Source organism: Ciconia boyciana, chromosome 5, assembly GCF_034638445.1.
Source record: "Ciconia boyciana chromosome 5, ASM3463844v1, whole genome shotgun sequence".
In the NCBI taxonomy this organism is placed as follows: Eukaryota; Metazoa; Chordata; class Aves; order Ciconiiformes; family Ciconiidae; genus Ciconia; species Ciconia boyciana.
This window is the reverse complement of record NC_132938.1, coordinates 58,649,532-58,664,854: the sequence shown is the minus strand read 5'-3', so window position 1 is coordinate 58,664,854 and position 15,323 is coordinate 58,649,532. Positions and strand designations below refer to the sequence as shown.

Sequence of the window (15,323 nt, the reverse complement as noted above, 5' to 3'; positions counted from 1 at the left end):
TCACATATGTGTCTGTAAAACTATTTATTGCTTTGATGAGGAATAAATATTTAAGGTCACCATTGTTAAATTTCTGTAGTGTCCTGTTCTAAATTGCTCCCTATCTAGAAAAACAAATCCTTTCCCCCTCCACCTCCAACCAGTGGTTTGTTAAATATCAAGCAAGTATATAACATAAGCTTGGGAAGAAAATGTATGTTGTACTTTCCTCAGCATAAATTAAACAGTGTAATAAAATTAGTCATGCTCTTTGCAAAAGAGACTTGCACAAGCAAAACCTGTCCTTGTCAAAGATTTGACCAAATCTTAGTAATGCTCGTCCAGAAATAATAGAGGCCACACACTAAGTCATAGTGTGACTGTTTAAGTGCTAAGGAAGGAAATTCCCTGTAACCTGATACCTCTTAAACTAAAATAAGTACTAGTCCCGAGAGAATTTTACTTGTGGATTCTCTCACTAGTTTCTGCAATAAAAATTTTCTTTGTAATCTGTTTTAAGATTAGACCTCTTAATATTCACCCTCATAACTCAGATATTTTTGTGGTAATTGTCTGTGTTGGTTTTTCTTTTTTTCTTTTTTCTTTTTTTTTTCCCTTACCTCTTGGTTGTCTTGCTTTGTTAAAAAAATAAATGCAAGTGGGACTCTCTAATTCTGTTAAGTTAAACTTTATCAAACATTTACAAATAAAGTTTGTTGTTGTGGGATTTTTGTTTTGTTTGTTGGTTTGGTTTTTAACACATGGAAACTTGATCTAGTGTAAGAACTGGAAAATAGCCAAAAATATGGACAGTGAGGAACAAGTTGTTCTCTTTTCTTGTAGAAACTTTGAATTCTTTGTGATTAAAAACTGTAATACTGAGAAATCTTCCACTTATACTGTCCTGCATTTTATGGGTAAATCATGATCTATTATAATTAATACCTGATGTCAGTCATTAAGCAACAACTTTTATCTGCTCTAAGTCTATTTCTCCATTTCTTTACAAGGTGGATATGCAATGGGTGCAAGTGCTAGCGGAAGGTTGGGCAACACCACTGAATGGCTTTATGAGAGAGAGAGAATACCTACAGTGCCTTCACTTTGACTGTCTCCTCGATGGTAGGGTAAAACTTACCATTTGTAAAACTGAGCAAACTAATCCTACTTCTAAAATATTGTTAATGCTTTGCTTCTTAGTACTGGTGTGGTAACATGTTATCAGGTTTGTGTACAACCTGGGCTAAGAGAATAGGATATTATAATGAGCAGTTTTAAACTTGATGGTTTTATTCTTTTTATACCTACCATCGTGTTAGAGTTTGAATGTCTTTTGCCTTTACAAATTATATTTTTCAAATGTTTTCATTTTTTAAAAACATTTAAACCTAAAATCCACGTTTCTAATTTGTTTTGAAGAAATTAATTTTAGAATTCAGAATTGCAGTTTAATTGCTGTTTAGATCTGTGTGCCAAGAGATTTATTCTGTACTAGTAATGAAGGAAAGGACAACAAACTGACCTGTGTGCTGGAGCTATTGAAAGTATGAAATCAGAATTCGAGGAGGTGGCTTGAGTGTGGACAATTGTCACATGTAATTGAATTACTATGACTTAGTAATTATGCTGTGATGATTTAATGAAATATATTTTATTTTGCATTACCAATTGGCTAAGAGCAAGCATTAGTTAAGGTAGTCAACAAGTGATAACATCCTCAGGTTTTGGAATTTGATTGTGGATTTTTGATTTTGGAATTTGAATTTCCTCTTTGAATGCTCTGTTTTACTCCAGCCTTCAAGGGTTTTTTGAACTCTATATCAAAGAGGGATAGTAAAAATTCCTGTCTTCCCACTTCCTTCTGCATTACTCTTCTCTTGCTGGAGGCAAAATAGCAGAAAAAAAAAGTCACTTGTCTTTCAATTCTATGATCAAGACATCTGTTGTCCCTCTTACATTTTCTGTTTCCCTTTTCTGTAAGTCTTGGATACTATCCTAGGCAACATAATGTCATCCTGTTATTTTGGACTATCTAAAGTTTGCAGTATCATTTTGGACTGCTGGTTTTGGTTTCATTCCATTTGCCTTCTGTGTGTCCATCCAGGTGAAACATACTCTGCAGATGGCATGCTATGCATTAAACTGCTAAAAGAGCTTGTAGCTTCTTATTCTGCCCTGTAGTCTTCCATAAATCAGAATTTTTATAAGGCTTTTAAGACCTTGTATAGGTGAGTGTTTCAGATACAGCAATATTGCAAGTTTTTAAACTTCTCTTGCAATTGTTTTTAGTACCTCATGTATGCTGCAAAAAACGTGAGTAATGAAAAATAATGAATAACTTATTGATGGAAACAATTTTCAGTCCTAAGCTTGAATAGAACAGTCATGTTCCTCTAGATGCTACCATATTCCTCTTCTTAGATATCTACTGCAACATTTATGTATGAGAACCTTCTTAAAAAAATGTAATTTGCCTTGAAGCTGCTTTGCTACTTGAAGCAGTGGCAATGGTTAAGTCAAAACATCCTGAAAGTTTCCTCCCTGCTTGGTATGTTAGTTCTGGAGTCTCATAGTAGCAATCATTTTCCAGGGTTTTGATTTTGAAGAGAGGGAAATTGTTTAATACCTGCAATGCAATCTCATCCTTTGGGCTCTAAATACAATGTTCATACTGACTGACTTCTACATTATAGAGATCAGTGCAGGTGTTGATATTCTCACTTTAAAGCTTAAGTTATCCAAAATAGTCTCAAGCTGACACTGTGCTCATCTGTGACTTGACAAACTCACTCCACTACTTTGCCTCAGTTTCTCATTTGTACAGTGGCTGAAGACAGATGTCAAAGATGATATATATTTATTATTGGTCACTGACAAAATTTGAATAATCAACAGGTTTGAGATCTCTTCCCAGTTTGAAATACTTGTTTACTTGTTTGCAAAGCAAAAGGATTTTTTAAATTATCAAGTTAGGGGTGGCAAATCACCTTCTCTGTGACTGTTGCCAAGCTCAATTTTATGACCTAGTTGCTTTGAAAGTAACTCTGAGCACTAAGACTGAACTTTGGAGGAGATGCACAGGATGCTTTTCATTTCGCATTATGAAGGAAGGGGGGACCTATTTTTCTCTTAAACTCTTCATCTAGCTTCATAATTTTTAACTTCCTACCACACTTAAGGTAAAATTGAGAGAAGGTTATAAAAAATGTATTGCTCAAATAACGGGGAAATCAGCCTTATTTAGAGTCTTAGCCCCACTAAAGCCAATAGCAAAACCCCCATTAACTTCAAGTGGCCCATGACTTTTCTGCTGGAGACCACCCAAAAGTTTTGTACTCTTTCAGCAAGCGTATGCTCATTAGAATTCAAGCCTTTGTATGAGACTTACAGTATTTATTCCATTGGGTTTCTCAAATCTCACTGTTGTAGTCAAGAAAAACAAGACTTCCAGCATCTAGCAGAAAAGTAAATGCTTAAAAATGAGGACCACACATATCCTTAAAATTCAGATATATTGGTTTAGTTTTAGAAGTAAAGTAGCTGGTAAGCTTTCAGTGGAACAAACTATGCAAAATGTCTGCCTGACTCAGCAGTTTTTTCTGAAATATATCTGCTTGAATCTGAATACAGTTTTAAGTAAACAGCAAAAGTCACCTTTTGAAATAGTTGAATTATATATGATAACTACTTGGGTACATTTGGCTGCTTTTGTTGCATTGAACTTTTCTTATGGACCGAAAGTATGGCTATAGAGACTGAGAATGCTATTTCTTTTTTACTCATTATCCACTCCAGTAGCAATCTTGCATAATATTTTAGATGAACTTTTTAAAAATGTGTATTTCTGCTTACTGTATAGCTTCTTGAACAAGATATTAATTTGACATCCCCCAAAAAGTATGATCTTCACAATCTACTTGTGTGCAGCTAGAAGTGCTTGCTATTTTCAGTACTATCTTTGCTCTTTCTCAAACCTCAGTGTTTCCACATTTTTATAGCACATGTATCTTATGCAAAAGTTCATTCTAAAAGTTGCTTTTAACCCCTGTTAAAATAAGTACTTGTACGTGTATCACACAACAGGTAGTTCAGCCTGGACTGTAGCTTGTTAGGAGGGTAGACTTTCATAATATCATTGATATCCATTACTAAGGATAAGGGCTTTTTTTTTAATTCACTCTGCAGGGGGAGTTATTAATCTGTCAGTGCCTATAGTGCTAACGGCTACTCAAGAAGACAAAGAAACACTGGACGGGTGTACAGCAATTGCACTGGTGTATGAAGGTCGCCGCGTGGCCATTCTCCGTAATCCCGAATTCTACGAGCACAGGAAAGAGGAACGCTGTGCTAGGCAATGGGGAACAACGTGCAAGGAACATCCCTATATCAAGGTGTGTGTTTAAAAGTTGAAAATCTAGTCCTATTAGCTGCACTGTTTGTGGAGCTGCAAATTAAGTGAAGCTGATGTCTGTGACTGGTGCATTTCAACAGCAAAACTACTTTGAGAACTAATTAAAACATTTGAGCAGAAACAAAGGTGACTTTTTTTTGTTCTCTGCAGGGGTTGAATAGTCTGCACTTAGTGTGAAAATCTAATGTCAATATATACACATAAAATGAATTTAGAATGTACTGTAGAATCTGTGCTACAGAAGAGGGAACTTTGCCCTCTAGTGTGCCTAGGAAACGCATCCCTCTGTGTAGCCAGATGGTTCATCTCCTTAATCAGCAGATATATGCATTGTGAAGGCAAGAAAACTATTCTGCCTGCATGTGGAGCATGTGAGAACTGCCTGGTTTAGATGCTTTTGAAATAGACCCCGTTCCTGGAGAGTTCATCATTTAACTCTCTGGGGAGTTATTTCCCATCCATTGTGTTCAGTATGTTTTATTATCTTGATCTCTATGTGTATGTCATACTGAAATATTCTAACTGTAACATACTCATTGCAAAACCAAATGCAGCATTGCAAGCTGATGTAAGTATTGCATCTTAGTTCTGCAGAGCCAAAATATGTTTCTTTCACTATTTGTCTCTATAGCATCTTTTTGTTTACAACTATGACTTGAAATCAAACAAACCTCAAATTATGAGCTTGCTCTTAAAAAGAGAAAGCCTTTGTGTTCTAAAAGTATCTGTATGACTAGTAGTTATACATATGTGAAAACTGTGGATTTTTTGACTTCTTTATTAATGTGTAATTAATAAAAAAATTGATGTGTAATGACATTCTTTTACTAACTGAAGTTGTATTCAGGAGTATATCTGAAAAAGGACATCTCCTGCTAGATACAAGTAAGAGTATTCTGGAAGATTTTCAAAGCCCTTGATGTGTTCTGTGCTGATGAAGATAAAATTACCCCTTTATTGAAAACTGAACAAGTTTAAGAAATTCCAAGAAAATCTCATGCAGACAAGATTTGAACGACTTGTTATAATGCATCAGTAATTACAGAATGACATGGCTGAAACTAATGTAGAAGATGAGGAACTATGTTCTTGTCTGTACTGGGGTGTACAGTAGTGTCATGACAGCATATGAACGTGTGCATAGTAGTATCATGACAGCACATGAATCTGATGGCCCTTCTGAATCAGAAATCTTTGGGTGCCTGAGAGTTACTGTAGTGCAGAGTGTTCTCATCTTCATATCTTTATCACACCTTCCCCCCACCTTGGTAAGATGTTAAAGTCTGGCATATTCTTTGGGAAGGGGGTAGTGACTGTAGCATCATTTAATTCCAGCAGGTCTTCTATCTCAAAGCAAAAATAAATTGAAAAATCCACACTTAATTTTAACATGTTGGCTTGTGAGTTTAGTATGTAATGTCTTATGTTATATCAACATTTGTTGTCATCTTTAAATTACATAACGCTAAAAAATTATCAGAAATGTCTATGAAACTTGGAAGCTTTTTGTGGTTCCATCTTCAAAAGCAAATGCCTTCTCAGAAATTAACAATTTCTGAGTGATTTCTATGGCCATTGCTAGACTATGTTAAACAGCTTGCGATAATTATTTTTTGATAAAGGGTGAGGTGATATTTGAAGATATCAAAAGAATTCTAGTGCGTGTACAATATATGTTGCCTTGGTAAAGTGCTACTGTGAAACAAATCCAAAAGCTATCCTACTTCAAAGATTCTGATTTTATTCATAAATTAAAGTGGGTGAGTAGTTAATCAGAACTGTTTTATTTGTTACTTTATTGCTGACCAGAATCTTGTAAACTGCAGGGTGATACTGGAACTGCATTTGCTTTGACCAACAACTATCAAGTGTGCAAGTACATTGTACTTAATATATTAGGCTTTCCAGACACTATCTCTTTTTGTCATGTAATAATGTTGGTTAAGAATACTGGCTACTTGCATTTCTATATATTAAAAAAATCCTTTATTTTGAAAGAAAGGCATATGCCTACTGAAGATTTATGCATCTCTTCTGCACCATGGTATAACATGTCTGGACTATGTTCCAGGGATTTTTTTTTTTTCTTAAAAACATTGATGCTTTACTTGAGACTGTCAAATAAAATTAACCTGGAACTCTTCCTTTGGTAAAGATGTGCCCACATTGCAATGATCTAGATGCTCAGGAGAAGCTGCAAACCAATTCTAACAAGGATTTTCCTTTCTTTTCTTAGATGGTTATGGAGCAAGGGAACTGGCTTGTAGGTGGAGATCTACAGGTCCTTGATCGTATTTATTGGAATGATGGACTTGATCAATACCGCCTCACTCCAGCTGAACTAAGGCAGAAATTCAAGGAAATGAATGCCGGTGAGTAAATTTTTCTTGTTCTGTTTCTTCCTGCAAAGATTTATCCAAATGCTTACTGCTTCAATACCATGGGGGCTAGCATTGTTTCAAGGATGAAGATTTTGAATGCTCTCTTAGGTGGCATTCTTTGCCTTTTACTGGTATTAATTTTTATGATCTCAGGCATTGCATTGCCTAAATACACAAGAGAAGCTAGTAATGCCCGAAGTTCTGAATTTTATCTTTCCATGCACACTAGACATCTTACTAATGCAAGAAAAGATAATGTTAAAATGTGATAGAACATGATTTAAAAATTATTAGGTTCAGCTAAAACCATAGAGGTATGATTGAGTGCTGAGCTTTCATGCTCTTCTGTTTTTAAGTCTGTTCCATGCTGCTTCTGGGGAGCAAAGCTTATGACAGTAATGCAAGTGGACTGGTGCAAAGTGGAATGTATCACAGTTAAAAAACGTGAGCTAACTGCTAGCTTTATATTGCAGAAGAAACAAAACCGTTTTTCTCACTAAAGCACTTGTGTTAGGCAGATAAATAAGAGACTGAGTAATGTCCTACAGCAGAGGACAATCAAACACACTGCCTTCATTTTGGCAGCGACTGGCAGGCAGCTGCTACGCACTTGTAAGTGTGAAGGAAGAGTTTAACATCAAGAATGCAAACAGAGATTTGTGCTGAGCTCCTGTCTTTTTTCAGTGTGGTCAGTATTTCTAGGATCTGCAGGTTTGAGGCTAGCTTTTTTTTAGCTAGCCCCTAAATTAATATATTTGATACCTGAAAAAAACCTGCTCTCTAGATTTCATTCGTTCCTTATTGGGAAACCTCTCAGTTATGGTGATTTTGCTGTCTTGCAGGGTACCTTAGTTCATCTTAATTTGCAGAAGGGAGAAATCCTGGTTGCATCAGGGTTTTTTGTCAAGGGGTTTGTAATACTTTGGAATAGCAGTTAGTCTTGTTTTGTTCTTACTGTGTGTAAACTCTACTAAGCTGTTTAGGTAAAGGAAACTTATTAAGGCAAATTAAATCCCCTTTTATTTGTTTTGTTGCAAACATGTCCATTTGTTCTCCTGATGATACAGTAAGCCTTTAAGACCGGTAGCATAGTCTGATTTCCTCTTAGAATTTAACTTTATATTATATGCTCATGCAAGTGAAAAATCCAAAGAGAAGATTATAGCTATTGGAGAAACTAGAGTAATTCTGTGGAAATCTCAAAAATGAAGGATGCTGATTTTTCTTTTTTTTTTTTTTTTGTATGGTTGGTTTTTATTAGTTTTGCCTATTGAGTATAATGATTTTATAATAATTCATAATACTTTAATGGCCTGTGACTACTGCTATTATACTTGTTTAATAGAGTTCAGAGGAAACATTGTACTGTTTGAAGATTTTTCTATGGTTGTACAACTCCTGATAAAATAACTTGCTTTTCTTAAATCTTTTGTCTGTTTTTTTTCTCCATAGATGCTGTCTTTGCATTCCAGTTACGCAACCCGGTGCACAATGGGCATGCTCTTTTAATGCAGGATACTCATAAGCAGCTTTTGGAACGTGGCTACCGGCGCCCAGTTTTACTCTTGCATCCACTTGGAGGCTGGACAAAGGAGGATGACGTTCCTCTCATATGGCGCATGAAGCAACATGGTGCAGTATTGGAGGAGGGAATCTTGAATCCAGAAACAACAGTGGTGGCTATATTCCCTTCCCCCATGATGTATGCTGGACCAACTGAGGTAAATACATCAAGAGTTTAAAACAAAACAAAACCCATTTGATAGCGCACTAAAGTATTTTGTGCTATGCCTGATGTTTGTGCGTTGTGGGTTTTTTTAATGGAGAGAAGAGACTAATTTTCCTTGGGAAACCAGGCTGTAAAGTCTCCCTCTGTCATCAACCCAAACATTTTTCTATGAAGAAACTTCTATATTGGAGGATTTTGCTGGAAATGGTGGGAGATAATACTGGGTTTGTGTGCTCCTTTCTTTACAGTTATAAGGGTATGATAATGAATTAATCCTTCCTCCCTTTTTAAAGTATTTTTCAGAAGGAATTATAAGATCTGTTAACATACCAAATAGTTGTCCTGAATGTTAAGATACTTAAGTTTTATGACTGTTAAACAAAAAGTTTGTATGTTGGAGGGCTTTACACAAATTGCCAAAAAATAAACAAAGCCTTTTTTTTCCTAAGCTTAATTCAGAGAGAATTGTTTCAAGGCTTTTGTATGAAATAATTCTTTGGCAACACTTTATTTAGAAGCCAGGTCTTGGGTTGAAATCCCTAGATGTTTGTGGGAAGCAGCAAAGAGAATAAATGCTCTCATTTGAGGGCAGTTCCTCTAGGGGATATTGGTTCTCCATCTCATTACTTTTTTTTTCTCTCCCCACCCCCTGAGTCACAGGAAGTTCAAATTCTGACCAGGCTCAACAGGTTAACTCTGTGGTAGCTTTTTGATAGATAGATCTCACCAGTGGAATTAAATTAGACAGGTGTTGCTTATTTTCTGCTGGCCAGTTGACTGATCAAACAGAGCTTGCACAACCTTTCAGTCCAGAGAAAAAACTGTAGTCCAGATCTAGTTGAGGCATGTGAGTGAGTTACTGTAGGGAATCTTGTACTGTTCGCTGTAGACCTTTTGTGAGAATTAACAGAAATCTTCTACTTCAGTCTTGTATTCATGAGCATATCGGGAGGAACAAAATCCACAATCCTTATTCTGAACAGAAAAAGAGTTTTCTCCTAACCTATATGGCATTTCCAGTGACCTCAGAGTACAGCCTGACAATGTTTGTAGCCAAGTAATAAAAGAGACTCTTCCTTTAATCATTTTCCGTAGGTCATTTTAAAGACATTGGTACTAGATTTGTTTCTGTAGCACAAGTGCTTTAGAGAACAACAAGCAGCTGTTAGTATGGTTATCTACAGGATGGATGTGGCCTTCCAGTCTGTGAAGATTTTTAATGGACATGTTTCATAAGTATCAATTTAGCATTTTTGTATTTTTAACATTCCTGATAATTACCTTGGAAGAAAAGAAACAGTTCTATAAGGGAAAATTCTGTATCAAAATGCATTAAATTCACCTGCTTAGGAAAGTAAATATGTTCTGAAGTAGTATGGATGTACAGAAATGGGACAAGAGCTGCTAGTTTTAGGTCTCAAACCTGTGGTTTACATTGTTCTAAATTGTCTTAGTCAAATAGCTTCACTTATTAAAAATTGAGTTCTTACTTGCTGTTACCCAAATGACAACATGAAACTTAAATTTCTTAACTACGCTAGAATTTTTTCAGAAAATATGCTGCTAGCTGCTGTGGTATGCTCGAATTTCATGTGTATAGCCCACTCTGTGCTTGTAACATAAATATTAAAATTATTAGCATAGCTATCAGCATCCAGATGCTTCCATAGCACCTTATATGCTTGAATAGCAGTGGAATCCGTCATGTGTAATGTCTGGCTGTGGTCAAGATGAAAACTGATACCAAAGGTACCCTCATTAACTCATGATTGGTTCCTAATTTCATTATCTGACTACTGATTTACAGAACTCTGTCCATATTGACAGCAAAAATTCCTTCTTGAATAGATCCTATAACGATTAGTTATAGAACTAAAGTAGAACTAAGTTAGTTACTACTTTGAGAAATCACTTTTGAGCTTCTTGCCTAAAGCTTATTAATGTAGAACAGCATGCACAGTGACTAAAATATGAAACACTGTGATTTTGTTTTATGTAAAGATTTGCAGTAGGCAGATGCAAATTTTTTTTGTAATGGAAGGAAAATTTATCCATCACATTGTCCATTTACTACAAGGTAGTGGCAGCAACTTTTGTCCTATGATTTGTGGGTTTTTACCCTCCTGCTTCCCCTTCTTTCTTTTCCCTTTAGTACTTGACAGATGTTTATTACTGTTCAACTTGTGAAGCTATTTTACACTGTGTAGTTACTGGGTAGGCCCTTTAGTTTTGTTTGAAGGTAAGGCTGCACATATAAGAAACTACTTTTACATATTTGCTGGTTTTTTTAGACTCTTCTCTGAGTAGCCTTTGGCAGATACTAAGCTATATAGACGGTATGACAATTCTTTTAGGAGAATACTTCCCAGTATGAGAACATACTGACATTTCCTGAAGTGGTGTGTCTTTGTTACCTAAAGTAATGTAATAGTTATTTTACTTTTCCTGTACTTTATAGGTAAATTTTCTATTGAAAATATTACATATAAAAATTAAGAGAATTCACCAACATTCCTATAACATAGTAAGTCTAAAAACTGTCATAAGTGTAACATATCTAACAGTCTAGGATCTAGTAAATACTGCAAACAGTCTTTAAGAGAAAAAAAATCCTCTCACCATATTTAGTAAGAGATGCATTTCTAAATAATTTGAAGGCATTTCTTTGATTGTAGGGTGTGGATGATTCAATAGTCTGTGCAGAATTTCCTTTGAAGTATCTTTTCCCCCCTACCTTCAACAGTAACTGAGCTATAAGGAAAAAAGTAAAAATAAAGTTGTTAGTTACAAAACCACTCATTTTGAAATGTGCAGCAAAGTAATGTGGGAAAACTGTTTATCAATATTTACAATAATTCAAATATGAGGTGGAAGGGAGCTGGTGCATCCAAGCAAAAATTCAGTAAAGCTAAAGTTTCTGATTTTGACATTGGTTCCTCCCCAGTTTGTATAGATGTGTTTTAGAATCAAATTATTTCAAAATGATTGGGGAAAAGTGACTAAATATTTACCAAAGCTAGAGTTGCTTTATCAGTTTTCATCTTGGAAGCTTGTGGTATAAGTAGTTAGTGCTCTCTGAAAGCCTATTTCAAGCATTCCTGTGCAGTATGTACCTAGTTTATATGTCCTTTGGGTCTTAATATTGATGCAGACTAAGTGTTAAAGTCCTGCCTCGGACAACATCCTTGCCACATGCACCACGTGAAAATGCTGAGCATGGGTAATTTTTCTCTTTCAATGTGTAGATAGGCTGATTAGATCACTTGTGAACACTGTGTTCAAGTAGCCTATCTTGTCTGTCTTCCAATGAGATGTTTTGCAGCTATATATTGGTCAGGGTGTCTTTTTAGAGAAATTACTGTGATTAAAATAGAGCAATATATGGCTAGATCTCACTAAGCTTCCCAAAGCAGTTGGTTTTGCATTAATCCTTTTATGTAAAAGGAAGAGGATGGAGGGTGACAACATCAGAAAGAACTCAGTTAAGAAATGGATGTGCCCCATTGTTCTTGCCCTGATTATACTATTCCAAACACTGTGCTGAAGTAACTTGTAAAGTATCCTAATGTGCAAATGAAACAGGGGAATAGTATGTCTTAGCTGTAAGTTTCGTGGTGATTCATAGCATCATAGTCGTTTAGGTTGGAGAAGACCTTTAAGATCATTGACTCCAACTGTTAACCTAACACTGCCAAGTCCACCACTAAACCATGTCCCGAAGCACCACATCTACATCTTTTACATACCTCCTGGGGATGGTGACTCAACCACTTCCCTGGCAGCCTGTTCCAAGGCTTGATAACCCTCTCAGTGAAGAAAGTTTTCCTAATATCCGATCTAAACCTCCCCTGGCACAACTTAAGGCCATTTCCTCCTGTCCTATCTCTTGTTACTTGGGAAAAGAGACCAACACCTGCCTCTCCACAACCTCCTTTCAGGTAGTTGTAGAGAGCAAGAAGGTCTCCCCTCAGCCTCCTTTTCTCCAGGCTAAACAACCCCAGTTCCCTCAGCTGCTCCTCATAGGACTTGTGCTCTAGACCCTTCACCAGCTTCGTTGCCCTTCTCTGGACACGCTCCAGCACCTCAATGTCTCTCTTGTAGTGAGGGGCCCAAAACCAAACACAGTATTCGAGGTGTGGCCTCACCAGTGCCGAGCGTAGGGGGATAATCCCTTCCCTAGTCCTGCTGGCCACGCTATTTCTGATACAAGCCAGCATGCCATTGGCCTTCTTGGCTACCTGGGCACACTGCTAGCTCATATTCAGCCGGCTGTTGACCAACATTCCCAGGTCCTTTTCCACCAGGCAGCTTTCCAGCCGCTCTTGCCCAAGCCTGTAGCGTTGCATGGGGTTGTTGTGACCCAAGTGCAGGACCTTGCACTGAGCCTTGTTGAACCCCATACAATTAACCTCGGCCCATCGATCCAGCCTGTCCAGATCCCTCTGTAGAGCCTTCTCACCCTCAAGCAGATCAGCACTCCTGCACAACTTGGTGTTGTCTGCAAAGTTACTGAGAGTGCACTTGATCCCCTCATCCAGATCATTGGTAAAGATATTGAACAGAACTGGCCCCAATACTGAGCCCTGGGGAACATCTCTTGTGACCGGCTGCCAACTGGAGTAAATGCCATTCACCGCCATTCACCACCACTCTTTGGGCCCAGCCACCCAGCCAGTTCTTTCCCCAGCAAAGAGTACACCCATCCAAGCCATGAGCAGCCAGTTTCTCCAGGAGAATGCTGTGGGAAATGGTGTCAAAGGCTTTACTGAAGTCTAGATAGACAACATCCACAGCCTTTCCCTCATCCACTAAGTGGGTCACCTTGTCATAGAAGGAGATCAGGTTAGCCAAGCAGGACCTGCCTTTCATAAACCCATGCTGACTGGGCTGATCACCTGGTTGTCCTGTATGTGCTGTGCGATGGCACTCAAGATTCACGTAATTGATTCTTTGTTTTATTGTGGCTCCATAGTAAAAATCATGTCTGATTAGGGGAAAAAGTGGTAATTATACAAGGCATGCACATTTTAAGGGTCATATTTTGACCGTTTTCTTCTGTTAACTGTTTTTCCCTATCTCTGTTCTAGGTTCAGTGGCACTGTAGATCACGGATGGTTGCAGGAGCTAACTTCTACATTGTAGGGCGAGATCCAGCAGGGATGCCACATCCTGACACTGGGAAAGATCTGTATGAACCAACCCATGGTGCCAAAGTGTTGACAATGGCTCCAGGCCTCCGGGCACTGGAAATTGTACCCTTCAGAGTTGCAGCTTATAATAAGAAAAAGAAGTGCATGGATTATTATAACTCTGATCAGTAAGTTGTATTTTTGTTTTAAGACTTTTTGGGCTATGGCTGCCTTTTACCTCCTGCCCACATAAAAAAAATTGTTTTTAATTAAATTCATATTGCTCAAAGATGGCAGTATTTAGATGTGGTTTTAGATCACAAATGCAGCTTGACTTCAGCATGATTTGGGTGCAGTTTCACAGCACAACTAACCTGATCCAACTTTAGCTGCCACTGGAAGCTTCCCTTTTCCTCCCAGGTACTGGAGTTTCTCTAATTCTGGAACATGTTGGCACAGATTGTAAATCGACAGAAAAATATTACTATTTATTGTAATAGTAAGATTAGCTTTCTGCTGGTTTATCTTTCTAAATATGCTTCTCAGGTGTCAGGTATGCATCAGATATGGTGGAAAAGAAACAATGAGAGTGCAGCAGGGAGAAGATAGTGGACAAGAGAGTGCGACAAATAGCTATTTGCTCTGTCTAACAAGAATGCAAAATGATGCCCTAAGTCCATTGTATGTCCCAGGGTTTTCAGCTGGTGGGTTGGTTTTTTTTGATGCAGTTACAGGACAGGTAATTTTACCTTGTGCATGTTCCAATATTATCTTTCACTCATGTGGCATAGCGGAGTCCAAAACTCACTGTGTTGCTGTGGAGCCAATGAGTGGGACTGGGAAAGATGACTTACCATTTTAGTTTAAACCTCTTTATTCAGATTATTGAACTGTACTTTTGTTTTACATCAAACTACAGTTGAAGTTCGTACTGAAATGCAAACTGTCAAGCAAGACGTTTTTTAAAAAACTTATATTTTTTATATTCTGACTCTTTCCTACTGCTTGTAACTAAAGAAGTATGTCTGTACAACACAGTTCATCTTTGAAAGAATGAAATCAGCATGGGATGGATTGATCTGTAAAAATGAACCCATCTCTTATCTTTTGTTCTTCAGCTGCTTATGCTGCAGTTACACTGAATATAGAAGTCACCAAGGATGTCACTGTGGCTTGTGACAATCAACCAACAAGTTTTATTTAGCAGCTTGTGTCTTTCTTAATATGAATTATGTTTATTAGTAGATAGTGTGCTGGCTTAACCTTAACTTGATTGCAAGTTATATAACTGCTTTATATTTCAGCAGTAAATTCCAAGCACCGGAATTAGTCTGCTTTTATTTTTAAAAGCCACAAAGTGTTATCATATCTTACATAACTAAATATAACTTATGGTATATTCTTCTGTTGTTTGGAAATCATAAGCAGCATGATAACAGGCAAATCTGTTGAAATCTGACATGAATTAAAATAGTTTCACTGTGTATTACTCTACGATGTCCATATGTGTTTAGAAATTTGATGATTGGCTACATTGCAGATGTTTTAAAATTGAAGCTAATCAGGGAGGCTTACTTAGCAGTTTTAGTTTGCTGATGATGTTCTTCCTTCCTCCTCCCTCCCATATAGGCAGCATTCCAGCGTAAGGTTCTCCTTAGTGCTGTGAAGCTTCTCTTTGGATGGCATTGCAGCAG

At 37.2% G+C, this 15,323-nt stretch overlaps 1 protein-coding gene across 1 annotated transcript in view; it reads left to right on the top strand.

Moving 5' to 3' along the window:
* PAPSS1 (3'-phosphoadenosine 5'-phosphosulfate synthase 1) overlaps positions 1–15,323 on the top strand; it is a 51,237-nt gene that overhangs the window by 24,432 nt on the left and 11,482 nt on the right. Inside the window, exons 7-11 of the mRNA XM_072861121.1 lie at positions 990–1,101; positions 4,165–4,370; positions 6,627–6,762; positions 8,224–8,492; positions 13,588–13,817. Coding sequence (XP_072717222.1) covers positions 990–1,101; positions 4,165–4,370; positions 6,627–6,762; positions 8,224–8,492; positions 13,588–13,817 — 953 coding nt within the window. The remainder of the gene's footprint in view (positions 1–989; positions 1,102–4,164; positions 4,371–6,626; positions 6,763–8,223; positions 8,493–13,587; positions 13,818–15,323) is intronic.